The sequence below is a fragment of the Hemicordylus capensis genome, chromosome 2 (assembly GCF_027244095.1).
Source record: "Hemicordylus capensis ecotype Gifberg chromosome 2, rHemCap1.1.pri, whole genome shotgun sequence".
In the NCBI taxonomy this organism is placed as follows: Eukaryota; Metazoa; Chordata; class Lepidosauria; order Squamata; family Cordylidae; genus Hemicordylus; species Hemicordylus capensis.
Window position 1 is genome coordinate 266,479,377 of NC_069658.1, and position 19,234 is coordinate 266,498,610.

The 19,234-nt window shown below is 45.3% G+C and overlaps 1 protein-coding gene across 17 annotated transcripts in view; it reads left to right on the forward strand.

Moving 5' to 3' along the window:
• Positions 1–77: 77 nt before the first annotated feature.
• Positions 78–19,234, forward strand: part of LOC128341517 (uncharacterized) — a 29,940-nt gene continuing 10,783 nt past the window's right edge. Inside the window, exons 1-4 of one of the 17 annotated variants that reach the window (XR_008314427.1) lie at positions 86–283; positions 818–960; positions 12,760–12,853; positions 13,668–13,757. Coding sequence is in view for 14 of the 17 variants with exons in the window: in XM_053287725.1 (XP_053143700.1) it covers positions 12,782–12,853 (72 nt within the window). In the remaining 3 variants the exon portion in view is untranslated. Of the gene's footprint in view, positions 284–817; positions 961–5,955; positions 7,327–12,587; positions 12,637–12,759; positions 12,854–13,667; positions 13,758–19,234 lie in introns of those variants that run through there. The other 16 variants (XM_053287725.1, XM_053287731.1, XR_008314428.1 and 13 more) reach the window with 16 other exon arrangements.

The window sequence follows — 19,234 nt, forward strand, 5'->3', positions numbered from 1 at the left end:
CTCCCTCGTTTGGTAGCCGCAGTTACAGCGCAGTCTAGTGGCTGGAGTCCGTCGTTTGCTTTGGCTGGAAAAGGAGAGGGCGGGGGGTGGGGCTGTCCTTCCCTCCACCTGTGGTGTTTGGAAGAGGCTATTCGAGTGTATGCAAGTGGATCAAGAAAGGACTGAGTCCCGGTTTACACGTGCACCAGAATGGGTTGGTAGAATGAGTTGGTAGAGAGGACAGCTCAACTGCAGGTTTTGAATGCTCCCTTGTGTAAAGACACTCTCTGCAACAAGCAGAAAGGTAGTGCATCATGGAGGAATGTTCTAGGCCAGCTGTTTCTTGGGTGCTAACTTTATGTTTGCACGGAAGTAGGTTTTGTTTTGTTTGTGTGTAAGAAACATGCAAGAAAGTATCCAAAAAGAGCATCACCCTGATTCTCCCTCCTACAGTTGGAAGTGGTACAATCCACTTGCACGTTTGGAATAGGCGTGGGGTGCAGGAAGAAGCCTAGGGCCTGATTCTCCAACATCGTGTTTAGATTCTCCGCCCACCCCTCCACACAAATAAGGGAAGGGGAGATTGTATGATCCTTTCCTTGGAAGAGTAGATTGCAGCAGCTCAGAAATATTGTGACAAAATCTGCACAGCATAATTTACATAATGGGTAAATCGGTGATAATCATGCAAATTAAGTGTGCTTTCTCAGCAGCATGCCTCATTTGCATAATTTCTGGCAAATTCTTCATCTCTGCTGCATCTACCAACCACACATCTGAAATACTGTAGTGAGGAGGAGGCATAGTAAGTAAAGGTTTGCCTGTTTGTACTGCTCAGGAAACAAGGCTTATTCATTCTGGTCTTCAGTGACAGCCATTCATTTCCAGACACTGTTTTACCACATGAACCATCTGAGCCCAATTCCCTCACCACTCTCCCTTTGAATGCTCACAGGTCTGCTGAGCCCACCTTTAAACATGGTAAGGAGTACTGATAATTTTATTGTTTACTTATTTTACACATTTATATACTGCCCCAGCTCACATCTCTGAGCAGTTTACATAATGTGAGCAATGCACTTTAAATACCTTTTAAAATGTGCTATTCGTGATTTTAAAATGTTATCATTTATAGCACACAAAGAGATGCGGCCCATTGTTGACTATGCAAAGTAATTTTGTATAGACTACATGTATAGGGAAGCTCAAGAAATGAAATATGTCATAGAATTTTTATTAATGTGCTTGCAAAAGGGAAGTGTAAAAACAGTTTTCAGTTTGTAGAATTTCATCTTCAAACTTTCATTTTATTGAATAATTGCCATACATAATAAATTTGAATCTGAGAAAGATCATCTGCTTCTCTTGGGCATGATGTCATTTTTGAATTATTGATATGATTATTGAGTGTTAAAAATCTGTTGAGAACAATAGCAGTTAAAATAATTAAACAAAATTTAAACCTTTCACCCAGGATATTCCTTGTAAAAAGTAGTGCACTCAGATTGTGTACGGAAAATTTGGTAAATGTAGGTAATAGCGAAACCATGGACTGGTGATTTACTTCTTTTTAATTTAGGGTTGGACCTGTCTACTATTAGCCCTGCCTATAGTTACCCCAGCTCCCTCCCCATCTCTCCTCTCCCCTCTGCCTCCACCCCAGTCCCAAGAAGCAGCAGGTGTCACTGTCAGAAAGTATGACTTTTTCACAAACTCTTCTTTAAAAAAAAAAAAAGATTGGACATTGCCACCATTTCAAAACATTTTCTGGGTTATTATTTTTTTACAAATCTCAAAGCTTTATGTTCTCTTTCCTCCAACATCTGTGCACTAGTGATGTGCACGGAACTGCGGTGGGGCATTTCGATTCCGGCAGGGGTACCACATTAAGGACGGGGGAGGGTGCACTTACCTCTCCCGCCGCTTTCCCCCTGCCAGCGCTTGTTGCCGGCAAAAACCTTCGGGGTGGCAGCGTACCTCCCTGCTGCCCTTTCCCCTTCCTCAGCCGGAAGTGGCCAGAAGTACCGGGTGCGCGCACACACGTCAGATGGGCACACACGCAACATGCCCATGTGCACCCGGTACTTCTGGCCACTCCCTGCCAAGGAGGGGGAAGGGGTGGCAGGGAGGTATGCTGCCGCCTCGAAGGTTTTTACTGGCAACAAGCGCTGGCGGTGGGGAAGCGGCGGGAGGGGTAAGTACATCCTCCTCCACCATTAAAGCGGCACCCCACCCCTGGCGTCGAACTTCAAACCCCCATAAAAGGGCCTCCAAACAGGTTCATGCACATCCCTACCGTGTACATGTTTCCAGCTAGCATAGAGGAAAAACAGTTCATGCCACCCTACCTCCTAGTAGAGGAGCTAGCCTCTTCCCCTCTAGTTATATGGCGATGGGATATAGTAGTGAAATGCTAACAAATTTAAAGCTTTCACCTGGCAAGGCCCTAAGTGCCTAGCCATGCTTGCTGGGGGTGGGTCTGCCCATTTTTCTGTTTCTCCATTGATTCCAACAGCACAGGATTCCTGCTGCCCTTTGAAATTTATATTGTGTGAACAATGTGCTGGGCATTTTCACGGAAGAAAGAAATTATATGATTAGGATAGGATTGCCATCTTTTTGTGTGTATGACAAGTATAAACCAAAGCAGTAAATCTTTCCCTATCCAAATTTGCAAATGTATGGGTGTGAAGCTATGCCTGCTGGATATATGCTTGTCCTATGGTTGCTAAAGCCATAAGATCCCTTAGAAAAAAGTTGTCAGCCCTAGGTATGGTCTTTGCCCAAGAAGGCTAGCACAATCTACCTTTCACAGGTAAGAAAGAGAGGTGGAATGGTCAGAGGTTTGCAAGAAATAGTAGAAATGGGTTGGAAGGAATCAGATGGCAATAAAAAAGAGGTGAGGCTTGAATAGTTCTGGAAAACCTTTGTTAAAACAAGTGGATTTTGAGGAAGGATTTGAAGGAAAAGAAGGAGGAAGTAGTTTGATGGATAGAGGGGAGCGATATAGAAGGAGACAAAGAGACAAGGAGAAAGCAAAGCAATGCTGACCATGCACACATGTTGGCACCTTAAGCAAAAGTCAGCATTGCACCCCTTTGTCACCCCTTTTATTTTCTCTTTCTTTCCTTTCTTTATTTCTTTTTGAATGATCAAGGCAGGAAAAGGGCACACCCTTGGAATCTGCTCCATGGCAAGACTGGCCCAGGACGGACAAAGATCAGCTTGTGCCAAACGGGAAGATAGTAATTATGATTAGCAAGATAGAGGGTTTTTATATCTGTGTTTTTAAGGTTGGGACACACAGTTTATTAATCACATAAATAAATACTCTGTAGTGTGTCCAGTGATGCAGTTACCCTATTCTGTGTCAGCTGATTGCAAGCTAATGAACTGTGATGGTCAGCTAGCTGGAGATGTTCACTCAGGGACTTCCGATAAACATAAAATGGTTCTTCTGTGAGTGTTGATGACTACTCAGCTATGACATACTCCACATGCTCAGGTTGGAACCAGAGAAAGTCTTTGGGAACTAGATTGTGGCCAGTGCCAGAAAAACAAGCCTACATTTTGCATGGGGCTAGAAGAAGAAGCTTTGGGGAACAGGTAGAAGAATGGCACTCTCTAAGTAGAGGCTGTTTGCTCTTAGCAATATTGGCTTTGGTCCCTATTCTCAACAGGAGAGCTGGTCTTGTGGTAGCAAGCATGACTTGCCCCCTTAGCTAAGCAGGGTCTGCCCTGGTTGCATATGAAAGGGAGACTAGAAGTGTGAGCACTGTACGATATTCCCCTCAGGGAATGGAGCCACTCTGGGAAGAGTAGAAGGTTTCAAGTTCCCTCCCTGGCATCTCCAAAATAGGGCTGAGTGAGATTCCTGCCTGCAGCCTTAGAGAAGCCGTTGCCAGTCTGTGAAGACAATACTGAGCTAGATAGAGCAGTGGTCTGACTCAGTATACGGCAGCTTCTTATGTTTCTAACATCTTATATCTGTTTCTGAAATAGTTGGAAATGTAATCAGAGCACCTGCAGGCAAGAGGGGGTAACAGCAGACTCGAGGTAACCTGCAGATATGTTGGTCTCACAAAAATCAGAAGGGTGGGGCACCTAAGGAGGCCCAAGCCCAACTCCCCCACTCACCCATACTGCCCCACTGTAACTCAGTGGAGTGGAATGTTAGCAGACTCAGAGAGAGCACAACAGACGACAAGGGGGGTGGAACTAATGGAATTCAGTGACAAGGAGCAGGGGAAGAAAGACTTAAACAAAAAGAGCAGGAAGTTTCTCAGCTTGGAGAATACTCTCGCAAGACACAACGGGATGAAAAGGAGCTGGGACTGACTAAGCACCAGTACTCCCCCCCCACACACAAAAAAGCAGCTTTGTAGATGCCGCCCCTGGAATATCTTACCACTCCAAGAAGGGTGCAATAAGAAAGGAGGAGTCATGGGAAGATAATTGAATGGGAAGATGTATGATTTGCAGAATGATATGAAACCAAACACTTGGTAGAGGTTAACGTCCTGGGTTCTAGTCCCATAGTGGTGAAATACCACTTTTATACATTATGAAAGAACTAGTTTGCACAGCACCTTGAACAAGATCTTTGTAGAAGTGTATGAGGAAGTGAGGAGTCAAACTCCTATTCTCCAGAGCCATAGTCCTGGGAACAGCGTCAAGGCAACAGGTTTCTGTGTTAACTCAAAGCAAATATATGCCTCAGAGTATTTCTCGTACATTTCTTGTTTTGAGGTACAATGTGCTTCACAATCTAGACCCTGTTTGTGTTCAATAGAATGTTGTTTGGTAAGGTAAGTGAATATTATTCCAATTTTGCCCGTGTTTGAAATAGTGCCTTGTGCAAGGTTACTGGAGCTCATCAGATGGACAGATAGATAGAGATGCAAAATGTTTGACTTTGAACTTGTGTGCCAATGGCTGCATTTGCTTAGAAAATTAGTAGCTCTCCGTTTTGGGGGCAATGTGGCAAACATTAATCAGATAAGTTTTGCCCTCTGTTTCTTGGCATTTGTGTATGTCCCAGGCCCACAAAGAAAGCAAATTAAATTTCACCTCCATTTGTACACTCTAAACAGTATAAAGTTTACCTCAGTTGTATACAAACCTCAGCTGTATAGTGCAGGATAAGAAAAGAAGCAAAGAACTGGAAGCCGTTACCCGTTATCCTGCATGGCAACCATTGGAATTACTGTTCCTCAAATTGTCAAGGAGGACATCCTTGCTGTACTCAGAGGTGCTCTTAGGTGATTTTGGAGCCTGGACCTAAAGGCCTTTGGAGCCCCCCCGCCCACAAGTTAATCCTCCTCCTCCTACACACACAGTATTTTTAACACATGGGCTCTTGAGGGCACAAACAGCAACTGAACTTACAATAATGTGAGAATATAAAAAGTATATTTATGCAAATATGCATTAGCAGGAACATTTCAACATGCAACTTAACATATTCCCATCCCACATATTTCCCCACTTCCCCCTTGGACTCTAAAGCAGAGATCACACTTAGCTGCCTGGTGCAGGTCTCAGTTATGTGCAGTGCAGTGCAGGTGGCACAACCACATCACCCAGGACAGACTAAAGAGGATTTGGGGGCCCTCAGGGTGTGTGGAGGCCCTGGACTGCTGCCCGGAAGTCCAGGGGGAAGAGTGCCTCTGGTTCTACTGCTACTATTCTTTAGCAAAAGTTCCCAAAGTGGTTTACAAAGAAAGATAAATAATAAAATGTTTCTCTGTCCCAAAAGGGCTCACAATCTTAAAAACAACCACTGGAGGGATGCTGTATTGGGGTTGGATGAAGACAGTTGCTCTCCTCCAGCTAAATACTGTATAAGAGAATCACCACTTTAAAAGGTGCTTCTTTGCTCAGTTAACATCTGCCTGGCCAGGGGCGTAGCTAGGGGAGAAGGGGCCCGTGTTCATCCCTCTCTCTGACGGCCCCCCAGAGTGAGGGAGATAATGAAGAAAATAGGGAGGGGTGGAGCTAGAGGGCCCTCAGGAGCTCGGGGGCCCATGTTCTTTGAACCCTTCCACTCAATTATAGCTATGCCCCTGTGCCTGGCCAATTGTTGCCTGGCCTGCCACTGGTGGGCCATTGTTTGTTCCATTCTCCTCCTTGATACTCCAGTCCCAGCTGCCTTATTTCCTCAATGTGCAGTAACAGGTTGCTCAGTATCGGGGTACTAATCTGTAGCCACTGAGAGCAACAGATAAAAAGCAGGAAGAAAAAGTTCACAAGGCAGAGGCTCACTAAACTGATCAGAAGGTTTCAGCAGGCCTGTATGGCCCATGGGCTAACCTGTTGGGAACCAGGGAGTGACTTAGTGTATGAGACAGCAGAGCTTACAATTTGCCTTTCTTTCTCCTTACAGCACTTCAACCCCTTTAAACACATAACTGGCAGAAATTCATCAGATAAAGCTTTCCCAATCACTTGCATTTGTGTGAAAAGCTCTGCTTGTGGAATTTCTGCCTGTCATCCAGCTGTTAAAAGCACAGAGCTTGGTTAGAGAAAGCAGGTGGCAGTTCAACTCATGGGAAGATGAGTCTGAAGTAATAATTGGGGTGGGTGGGAATTAATTACACTCAGTACTGGATGGGATCCAAAGTGACAAGGTGATCAGTGGCTTAGGTTGCCTAGCTGCTGGTAGGACCTGGAATACACCTTTCACCGGGAAAAGGAATGGGGGATAATGTTAACTGAAGGCCCATTGCCTTATGCCCCACTAAGCCCTGAAACCACACCATAAAATATCCAGTTGGGGTTAGGTTTTATAAGATATTTGAAGAACTGGGATAGGCTAAGCTGAGGTGGTAGTTTCGTAAGGCTATAAAGAAGTGTGCTGTTCCCACGGTAACAAGAATTCCCCTCATTTATGTGATCTGGTAGCTAAGATATCTGTAAGTAATATCTGTAATATCCCCAAGCCCTCACCCCCTCCCTTTTCATTTTAAGTTCCTGGATCCTACAAGGCTGGCTAGCTTACTCCTTGTTTGCGCAGGAGTGAGAACTTTGCTTTCTGAAGACTAAGGGCCAGCCCGGAGGGCAGGGCACTGCTTATGTTGTTGATACAGGCTTTGGATGACATAGGGAAATGACTCTCATTTCCATTTCAGTGAGAGTTCAAACAAACAAACAATGCAATACCCTCCTATCACATTAGTCTAGGATCAGGCCCTGACAGGATAACCCATCTCCTTTGGAGGGTGGAAGGCGAGAAAGAAAGACAAGCACAAAACTGCTGCCCACGGACTCCTTTGCTCCCAACACCTGAGATCCTGTTCAGAGAAGAGAGAACCTATGGGCAAGTGAAGGGGCTGCAGGATCAGACAGGTAATCAGAAAGGCCGTCTCAGTCTTGTATTTCTTTTATATTCAGATTTCTGTTTAAGCCAATGGGGGAAATCCGAAAACCTTGCAATTGTTATACAAGGATAAAATTCCTATGCCATATAATTATACCATTTTAGAAACTTTCCATTAATTACTACTTCTCTGAAAGAGTACATAGGGCCATAAAGGTAAAGTGTGCTGTCAAACTGATTTCAACTCCTGGCACCCACAGAGCCCTGTGGTTTTCTTTTGGTAGAATACAGGAAGGGTTTACCATTGCCTCCTCCCATGCAGTATGACATGAGATGATGCCTTTCAGCATCTTCCTATATCTCTGCTGCCCGATATAGTACCAGCTGGGATTTGAACCAGCAACCTTCTGCTTGTTAGTCAAGCATTTCCTTGCTGTGCTATAGGACCATGGAAGAACACAATTATTTTTATTTTATTTTATTTTATTTTATTTATTTATTTATTCAATTTCTATACCGCCCTTCCAAAAATGGCTCAGGGTGGTTTACAAAGAGAAATAATAAATAAGATGGATCCCTGTCCTCAAAGGGCTCACAATCTAAAAAGAAACTTAAGATAGACACCAGCAACAGTCACTGGAGGTATTGTGCTGGGGGTGGATAGGGCCAGTTACTCTCCCCCTGCTAAATAAAAGAGAATCACCATGTTAAAAGGTGCCTCTTTGCCAAGTTAGCAGGGCTCCACCAATTACACCAGTAAGAGCTATTACTTTGGTTGAGTTTTTGAAGAGGTCTAGCTTTGGATGGTTGGAGATCAAGTTTTATAATTGATTATATTTGGATCTGTTTTATATATGCTATATATATAATTTTATATTTGGATCTGTTTTTTTATATTTTGGATTTAGTTTTACATATGCTTTCAACCAATCGTATGTATCCTTTGCCTCTAGAATGAGGATGGTTAGCAATTTTAGTGAGATAATTTACTGATGCCGTTCTCGAAACAATAACACAGGATCCTAATCAGCACTGAGATTTTCCATCCCCCTCCATCCTACTGTTTTCCCCAAGGTAACACCCACCAGCTGCACTGCTTTTGGGAGTCTCAGAGCTGCTTCCAAGCGCTGGTGGAGAAGATGTGCATGTCTGCTGATAAATTACATTTATCGGTGGATGGCACCAGCTGGCAAGAACAAGATAGGCAAAGCTCCAAAGATAAGTTGTCCAAGTTGTGAGCTGGTGGGCAGGACTGGCAGCAATGAGGAAAGTGAAGAGGATTGGTGTTCAGGGGCACATGATGCCGATTAGAGGTCCCTGGAGACCAGCGGTTCCTAGGCATCTATTTTGAGACACACGCATACACCCCCAAGTGATGGCAGTTCTGAACAGCTTTTGCAGGCCTGACTTCCTTTGGAAGAGAGAGCCAGAGAGCGCTGGAGGATTTTGGTGCCTTTGAAAACATCTGGTCGCTCACAGATTGAAAAGAAATCATAGGGATATAGCAGCAAAAATTAACTGTGCCTGCCAAGGCAGAATCAATGCAGACTCCAGAGAATTCAGCAAACTTCAAGTTCACTAGTTGTTTCTGCCTAAATGCAGTACCTTATTCACTTTCCCACAGTTCCCTCCTATAGTCCTATAAGGCTTCAGGGAAATGTAAATGCCTACTTTGCATGAATGTCTTCCTCCAACTTGTTTCATCCCATATAGCAAGAACTCCATAGACATACTGCCAGGAGCTACTAGGGCTAGAACAGGCAGCTGACAGCTCTGCGCACAACTGCCCTCTGTGCTGAGCGATGGGTTGGAGCATCACTAGTAAAGGGTTCTATGGCTCCACCCATCCAGACTGAGCACTGGCTCTCTTCAAAGGAAGTACTATAAAGACCTCGTTCTCTGGCTTGAATTCTGTCTGGGCAACAATATTTTTTCTGGTTTGGGCTTGTTCGACTCTTGACCCTCTTCAGCTCTGACTCCTGGATTGACATCCTCTGTTTTTAACATTGGCATGACTCTTGCCTCTCACTCAACAGCTGCTTTTGTGGCTCACAAAAACTAAGACTTTACATAATTTTGCTTAAGGAAACTTCTATGAAATATATGTCTTCATTTGGGACCTATCAATCAGATTCAAGCTCTAATCCAACTCAGTCATATGTGCAACGCTGTTGTATCATCAACAAATCCAGTGCCAACTCTCCAAGATCTCTGTTTCTAGGAGATCCCGCCAAGATCTCTATATCAGTTTTTTCCACACACGCCCCTTTTTACCTCAGACAAAATATATATACGCACACACACTGAGGCACAGTGCCCCCCCCGTACAGACAGACTCGTTTTGCTGCCCCCACTCCCAGCACACGCACACACATCTTTTTTCTTTTTATGGCTGCAAAGCTGCCGCACAAGATTGATTGATTGATTGTGTGCCCGAACAAATGGGGCCCTCCTGGGGCAACTCACCTACAAAAACAGGGAGTTTAAATTCCTCACTTTTGGAGGTGACCTGCTCACCTTATGCAATGCGAGGGTCCCTCCCAGGGCATTATGGATGAATCACCTCCAAAAGTGGGGAATTTAAATTTAAATTCCCTGCTTTTGAATCTGACTCAGGGTCAGCATGGTGCACTGCTCAGTGTTCCACGGCACACCGACTGAGAAATGCTGCTGTATATCAGCCTCCAGATTCTAAAATGAGGAGTGGGAGCTCATGAGGGACAATCTAGAATAAAGCATTTTGTACTAAGCTTATTATACACAGAGAAATGTTGAGGTGCTTTGTAGGGAGCTGTGAGTACTTGAGAACTGTAAGATTTCTCAGTGTCTGTTTCACAGAACGTTAAGGACATCTGTTTCAAAAAAACAGAGATGTTCTAAAATATGTATTCTAGCAATCAGAAACCTCAGGAAACAATCAGATTGATTGAAGAGTGTCTATTTGTGTGGTGTCTGATGGGATGTCGGAGTGGAAGATCTTTTTGGAGCGTAAGATCTGTAGTATCAGGAGAGGCAGTGGCTGTTGTGATAGAAGCAGAGGAAGACTATCGGCCGGTTACAGAATAATCAAAATCAGGGTAGGAGGCATGATTGTGTGAACTGACATAAATCCCTCCAACCCTGGTTGTTCAAAGCAGAATAGCCCAACTTTTGTACCCTGCTCTTAACCAAGGTAGGAGGAGAGAACAGTCTCCTACTTTGCTTTTCTGGTCATGTGGATCCACTTATCTTTTCTATGCAGCCATTGGGACACAGCAAGCCTGGAAACAATAGAGAGCTGTGGCTACAGGGGCTGCTGCCCATGGATGTGCCACTCTGCAAAGCACAGTATATGATTCTGGAGCTGGAGCTGCTTTAGCAGGGATGGGTGGTCCTCCTGCTCCTTCATGTCCAATCAGATGACAGCTGCTGATGTAATGAGGCTTTCCGGTCTACTGGCAGCACAAAGGATGCTAGGAAGGCCTGCTAGGTCTTTGGAGGACTTCCTTGGCTTGCAGCTCCCAATTTAAGCAATAGACACCTTGCCTGGCTTACTTGTGTATTTCCTGGGTTTGCTGACTGGAGCAAATGTTCTGATCATCTGCTGCTTTTGGGGTATAGGGATGGGCTCGAAGCATGATTCAAGCACTTTTAGGGAAACTAGCTGGCCCGATGCAGAGCATCTATGCAATAGTTCTCCCTGTCTCTCCCCTCTCCCCGCTGATCTGGCTCCTTGCACCGCCTGCCCCAGCTACCCCCTGCCATCCAGGATGGCAGTGGAGGCAGCGAAACCTCCTTCCTGCCTCCACCAGCCGATTTGACCCCCTCCCCCCGCCTTAAGCCGCCCCATGGTGGTGGAGAGGATGGGTGACGGCAGGGTACTGGCAGTGGATATGGCGGTGAAAGCTCCTTCCGTGGGCCCGCCTGCTGCCCAGATGACAGGTCGGGCTGCTTATGCCCATTTTGGGGCACTCTCTCTCTCTCTCGTTGCCCTCTCCGCCGCCATTCCCACCTCAGTTTAAGGTTGTGCATGCAGACCCCGCCCCCTCATTTTAATTGGTTGTGGCTGTGGAAGGGTTGCCACACATGACCTTAGCGTTTTATATAGAGAGATGGGAATGAGAGCTCTAAGAAAAGGGAAAGCAGGTCCTTACCCTGCAGCTTCCTGCTGGGGCAGTGCACATCCCAATAACCCCTGGCATGGTGTCAACACACACATGGTGTCCACACAAGCGTGGGCTCCATTTGCATGGTCAGCATGATGTTGCTGACCACGCAAATGGCGTCTGCGCTGGCAGTGCACCAGGGGTTATTGGGACGTGTGCCGCTCCAGCAGGAAGCTGCATGCAGTGATAGAGAGAAGGTAAGGACCTCCTCTCCCTTTTCTTTAAGTTCCCAGTCCCATTTCCCTAAAAGTGCTCGAACCATGGTTCGTGCACATCCCTACTGGGGTGGGAACTCCCTTCAGCCCACCCCCCAGTGCTCGTGCGAACAGGCCTTGTTTGTTTTCTATGGCAGTGTGTCTACAAATGGTGTTGGCAGACTTCCAAATCTCACAGTTAGAGCCTACATCCCTTATTAGTGGCATCATGGTTTACTACATGGTTTAGATTTAGATACATGGTAAATTTAACAAAAAAAAATCACAAAACCCACAACAAGCCACAACCACACACAACCATAAACTTACTGACATGGTTGCCTTAATCTACATACTATGTTTTGATAATGAAACCTACTTTCAGCTTCACTATCTGTAAAGCAGTTGGGGCTCTTTGTTGTGACCAGAGGCACTCTCCCCCCTGGACTTCTGGGCCAAAGTCCAGGATCTCCACACCCCCTGGGGCCCCCCAAATCCTCTTTAGTCTGTCCCGGGTGATGTGGTTGCCTCACTGTGCCGCCCGGCCCATGGTGCATTGCAGCCGAGTGTGAGTAAGCTGTGCCAGGCGGTCAAGCATGACTTCTGCTTTAGAGACAGAGGCGGGAGTGGGGAAAGAAATATGTGGGACGGGAATATGTTAAGTTGCATGTTGAACTGTTTCTGCTAATGCAAATTTGCATAAATATGCCTGTTTTATATTCTTACATTCTTATAAGTTCAGTTGCTGTTTGTGCCCTCAGGAACCCACGTATTAAAAATACCGTGTGTGTCACGGTGTTTGTGTGGGTAGAGGGGTGATGCTTAGCGGGGGTGGGGGGTACAAAGGCCTTTAGGTCCAGGCTCCAAAATTACCTAAGTGCACCTCTGGTTGCTAAGTTTTGGCTTTTTATCTTTTTTTTGTTCTTTGTCTTCTGGTAGGCTCTCTTGGTTGCTCTGCACTTGTTACGTATACACACTCCTGGCCTTCAAGGACTTATGGGTAACTGCATAACTCCCCAAGAATATTGCTGCCACTCCCTTTTTCTGTGGTGTCTGTGTAAACAATGTTTGGGTACTGCCTCAGCTCAGCTGCACACTCATTTTCTTTTCTTATCATGTACAGCTTGCTTCTGTGAGGACTAGAAATGGACACCACTGATAAAACTACAGGCAACCAGGTCACAATTGGACAAATGACCAAGGAAACACAGTATGAGGTACGGTATAAGGAAAACCCCTCTTTTCCTTTCCTCTAGCAAAACTCCACATTCATCAGTGCTGCACATGGAGCAATTACTATTAATCATCATATGATAGTGCTTTGGGGGGCAAAGTGCATATCTCAAATACACAACAACCTTGTGCAGTAGTTCACTCATTTTTCAAATGGGAAACTGGATTTCAGAGGCTTGAAGCAGGAACTCAGCCCTTCATCTCTCAATCACAAGCACAATATGATATCCAGAGGGCCATCTTGGCTTCCACATACTAAGTAAGTGTAAAGAGGAATGTTATGTGTGTACCACAAGGACCTGAAGTTGGCTGTTTGAAGTAGGAAGCAGCAATAGTATGCTGGACATGTCCAGTTATTCATGGCTATTGGAGATCTATCCAGTTTGATTGAATGAGCAGACTATTCTTTGCTTGAAAATCCTAAATTCATTGTATTGTGTTTCTCTAAGGAATAGTGTTCTTGAAGCTGACTTGGAGATGGTAATTAATTTGCTAACAGTTGCAAGAATGTGTATAGCAAATAACTGGAAAAGAAGGGAGGCACCTCTTAAATAGATTGAATTTCAAGGGTATGGAACACTGCAGTATTTTGTTCATTAACTATTATATGACAAGCAATACAGAACTGCAACAAGCTACTTACATTCAGAAATGGGTTTTATTTGTAACACATTGAAACAAGTATTGGGAATTTGTACATCCTTTTGTATTTTTTTCAGTCCTTTTTTTTTTCCTTTTATTTTCCCTTCTTTCTTGTTTATTGCTGATGGCAATGTGTTTTTGTAATTTTCCTATTAGAACAAAAAAAATAGCAGGGACTAGCTTGGCTAGCTTGGAGAAAAGGACCCGTGATCTTGAAATCTCATCACTCCCTATGTTAATGAAATGGTATGTACAAGTGCAGACACACGCTATGCCTAAATGAAGAAGATCAAGCAAGCAGGAAAGGAAAGTCCTATAGTATATGCATAGTCTATCATTTTGGGAGAGGGATCCAGTTAAAGGATCTGTGATAGGAGGACTGGCAAAAAGAAAAAAAAAATTGGAAAGCTGCTGCCTGTCTTGAGTTGACAGTATTGGGATGGATTGACCAGTGGGTCTGACTCAGTCTATGGCAAACCCATTATTCAAGTTATGTATTGGATCAACTGCCCCACAGCCCTAAAAACTGGTGAGGGGAGCAGTGTACACAAGTGCTACTGTCATACTGCCAGGAATATATACACGTGGACAAATGTGTTGGTACCCCTCCACGAAAAAAGAAGAACCCACAATTGTCTCTGAAATAACTTGAAACTGACAGACGTAATTGGCACCCATCATTGTTTATTCCACATTTAACAAAAAGCAGACTTTGCTTTAGAGTTTTGATGCAACAGAATATTTCAAATAATAACACAAATGAAAATGGCATGGACAAAAATGATGGGACCCTTAACCTAATATTTTGTTGCACAACCTTTAGAGACAATCACTGCAAACAAGCGATTCCTGTCGCTCTCAGTGAGACTTCTGCCCCTGTCAACAGGTAGTTTGGCCTACTCTTCCTGAGCAAACTGCTCCAGCTGTGTCAGGTGTGAAGGGTGCCTTCTCCAGACTGCATGTTTCAGTTCTTTCCATAGATGTTTGATAGGATTCACATCAGGGCTCATAGAAGGCCACTTCAGAATAGTCCAATGTTCTGTTCTTAGCCATTCTTGGGTGCTTTTAGCTGTGTGTTGTGGGTCATTATCCTATTGGAGGATCCATGACCTGCAACTGAGACAGAGCTTTCGGACACTGGGCAGTATGTTTCGCTCCAGAATGTCTTGATAGTCTCTCTTGAGATGTCATTTTTCCCTGCACAGACTCAAGGCACCCTGTGCCAGACACAGCAAAGCAGCCCCAAAACATAACCAAGCTTCCTCCATGTTCACAGTAGGTATGGTGTTCTTTTCTTTGAAAGCTTCATTTTTTCATCTGTGGACATAGAGCTGATGTGACTTGCCAGAAAGTTCCAGTTTTGTCTCATCTGTCCAAAGGACATTCTCCCAGAAGCATTGTGGCTTGTCAGTATGCATTTTAGCAAATTCCAGTCTGGCTTTTTAACGTTTTTCTTTCAACAATGGAGTCCTCCTGAGTCTTCTTCCATTGAGCCCACTGTCACGCAAAAAGCGACGGATGGTGCGATCAGACACTGATGGACTTTGACCTTAGAGTTCAGCTTGTATCTCTTTGGAAGTTGTCCTTGGCTTTTTGTCTACCATTCTCACTATCCTTCTGCCCATTCTGGGGTTGATTTTCCTCTTGCTTCCTCCTCAAGCTTTCCCTGTGCCTGCATCCCATTATTCCAGAGAACTGGAATTTAATACTCCATCTTTGGTTATATCTGGTAGGTTCTTTAGTTTTTTAGTTTTTTATAATTCTCAATTTTTAACTTTTAAAATAACTTTTAATTTGAAACTTAATTCTGATTGTGGTTTTAGCCAGGACTTTTAACTTGTTTACTTAATTTGGTTAATTCTATTAGTTTTATTTTACATTATATCTATTTTATTGTTGTGAGCTGCCCTGAGCAGTAGTATACTGGAGGGGTGGGGTATAAATATTTCTCTCTCTCTCTCTCTCTCTCTCTCACACACACACACACACACACACACACACACACACACACACACACACACACCATGCAGGTGTAAGCACTTGGCCAGCCAGAGCTGGCAGTGTGGGTGGCTAAAGGGAAGGAAGTAGCTTTTCTGGTAAGCCAAGGTTGATCCATTTGCATTACAAGGAAGATGAAATGGGATTGGATAGGTTAGACTGATGAGAATAAACAGTAAATTGCTTTTTACAAGGAACAATTGGTGATGAAGAATAATCAGCAGTGGGGGCAAGGTGTATGAAAGCTGCCATTGGTTAATCAAGGCAGTGGTGTTGATAATCCAGAACAGAAGAGGGCTATAGGCCCCCTCCAGCCTCAAAGGCAGATTGCCTCTGAGTACCAGTTGCAGGGGAGTAACAGCAGGAGAGAGGGCATGCCCTCAACTCCTGCCTGTGGCTTCCAGCGGCATCTGGTGGGCCACTGTGCAAAACAGGATGCTGGACTTGATAGGCCTTGAGCCTGATCCAGTAGGGCTGTTCTTATGTTCTTAGGCACATGCTGACTCAAAGGATACTTGTGTCAGCTCCTCCCACTCAATCCCTAAATAACCATGCTGTCTTCTGGTTACATAAAAGTTGCACGTACACATACCTATTATTATAATTACTTTTAATTATAATTATTACAGTACATTTTGAGCACAGAGTGCCTTTCAATTCTTATTACCGTACAACACGACCCTGCCCTCTGATATGCAGTACATGAGCTTACAAGCCTCACAAAGCTGTTCACTGCCTTGCACTGCTGAAGCAAGGCACTGCTGGCACAAGGCACTTGCACTCCAATGGCATAGACTGAGTCAGACCCATTGGTCAACCCATCCCAATATTGTCTACTCCCAAGGAGACTATATTACTCCGGTTGTAGGTTTCTGGGCAAAATACAAAGTGCCGGTTATTACCTATGAAGCCCTTAACAGCTTGGGCCCAGGATATTTAAGAAAACACCTTCTTTGTTATGAACCCCGCAGCCTATTGAGATCATCAGGCTGCTGGCTCCTCAGGTGATGATTCAGAGACTTCTCTGTAGTTGCCCCAAAGCTATGGAATGCACTTCCTGCTGCGATTAGAGCTGCTCCATTCCTGTTGACCTTTAGGAAACAGCTAAAGACAGATCTCTTTGGCCAGGCTTTTTAGCTATTTAGCAGTTTTGATGGAGAGTTATTTTAATTCAGAAGCCTTGCAAGGAGGAGGAGGCTGCCCTGTGTTCTGTGCATCACAGGACACCAAAGGGAGTCGTCCCTTTGGGGGAGCCACTTCGGGGGTGGTGAGGGTGAGGGCCAGGTGGTATCTTTTGGCTTCTGTTGTTTTGGGGTCTTGGGTTTTTTCAGATGTGTCTTGGTTTGTCTGGGGATGGGGAGACAGTGTGTGTGTCCACTGATTGTTGGGTAGCTATTCCGGTGGTGGTGGGGAATAGAAGAGGTAAAATTGGCAGGTCAGTGCATCGTTACAGGGGAAGGGAAGTCAGAAATTTATTAGCTGTTTCCCCTTCCAGCTGTCTTGCCAGCTCTTTGACTTTGGGGAGCAGTGCCAACCTCCCATAGACCCTCATCTTGCTCTTCTGTAATGCCAGGTCTGTCCACAATAAATCGGAAACCATCCATGATTTGATTCTGGATGAAAGTGCAGACCTGGTATGTATTACAGAGACTTGGTTGGGGGAGGCTGGTGGCCCAGTCTGGTCCCAGCTTCTCCCTCCAGGATACTCTGTGGAGGAGCAGGGGCGGGGGCAGGGATGTGGAGTGGCTGTGGTCTATAAAATAACCTCTCCCTGACCAGGATCCCTGTGGAAGTGTCTGACTATATTGAATGTGTGTACCTAAGTTTGGGGACCAGGAATAGACTGTGTCTTCTATTGGTGTACCAATCGCCCCACTGCCTGATGGAGTCCCTAACTGAGCTGACGGACTTGGTCTCGGGTTTGGCGTTGGAGTCTCCCAGGCTTGTGGTGCTGGGGGACTTCAATGTCCACTTTGGGACTAATTTGTATGGGTCTGCTCAGGAGTTCATAGCGGCCATGACAACTATGAGCCTATCCCAAAGGGTCTTGGGACTGACGCACACTGCAGGTCACACGCTTGATCTGGTCTTTCACTCTGAACAGGGTGGTGTTCCATGGGTGGGAACTCCTGTGATTTCCCCATTGTCATGGACAGACCACCACCTGGTAAAAGTTGGACTCACAGTCACACCACACCTTTGCAGGGGCGAGGGGCCCATTAGAATGGTCCGCCTGAGAAGGTTATTGGATCCAATAGGGTTCCAAGAAGCCTGGGACGGATTTAGTGTTGGCTCTGCCAGTGATCCTGTTGATGCCCTGGTGGAGTACTAGAACAGCAAGCTCACCAGGGCAGTAGACATGATCACACCTAAGCGTCCTCTCTGACCTGCTTCAAAATTGGCCCCTTGGTATAAGGAAGAACTACAGGGGCTGAAGCAGCAAGGTAGACGACTGGAGTGCAAGTGGAGGAAGACTCAACTCAAATCTGACAGATTACAACATAGAGCACATTTGAAGATCTATGCTCTGGCAATACGGGCAGCAAAGAAGCAATTCTTTTCACCCCGATTGCATCCGCAAGTTCACGTCCAGCAGAGTTGTTCAGGGTTGTGAGAGGGCTAATGAGTGCCCCCCTCCCTCGAATCAGAATTTGGAACCATCTATTACTCGCTGTGATGTGTTTAATGAATTTTTTTGTGGACAAAATCTCTCATATTTGTGCCGACTTGGAATTAGACCCCACAATTACTGCAGTGTCTGAATCAGAGGTGTCCAGCAACTCCTCTTATGTGGTTAGGCTGGATCAGTTTCAGTTTGTGACTCGTGAGGATGTGGACAGGCTGCTTGGATGCAGCGTACCACCTGTTCTCTTGACCCTTGCCTTACATGGCTAATACTATCTGGCAGGGAGGTAGTTGTAGAAGGCCTAGTAGAGTTCATAAATGCTTCTCTGAGGGCAGGATGCCTCCTTGCCTTAAAGATGCAATTATTAGACCACTTCTGAAGAAGCCTGCCTTGGATTCCTCAGAGTTGAGCAATTATAGCCCTGTCTCCAACCTTCCGTGGCTGGGCAAGGTAATTGAGAGGGTGATGGGCTCCCAACTTCAGGCAGTCTTGGATGAAATTGATTATCTAAACCCGTTTCAGACTGACTTTCGGGTGGACTATGGGGTGGAGACTGCCATGGTCAGCCTGATGGATGATCTCCAGTTGGGAATTGACAGACAGAGGAAGTGTGACTCTGTTGGTCCTCTTGGACCTCTCCGTGGCTTTTGATACTATTGACCATAGTATCCTTCTGGAGCATCTGAGGGGGTTGGGGGTGGGAGGCACTGATTTGCAGTGGGTCCACTCTTACCTCTCAGGCAGATTCCAGATGGTGTCCCTCAGGGACTGTTGTTCTTCAAAAACTAAACTTTGGTATGGTGTCCCTCAGGGCTCCATATTGTCTTTGATGTTTAACATCTACATGAAACCGCTGGGAGAGATCATCAGGAGATTTGGTGTAGGTTTTATCAGTATGCTGATGACACCATAATCTATTTCTCCATGTCAACATCGTCAGGAGAAGGCATAACCTCCCTAAATTCCTGCTTGGTGGCAGTGAAGGGCTGGATGAGAGGTAATAGGCTGAGGCTGAATCCAGAGAAGACAGAGGTACTTATTGCGCGGGGTCGGAACTCGGGAGATGGTTTTGATCTGCCAGTTCTGGATGGGGTCACAC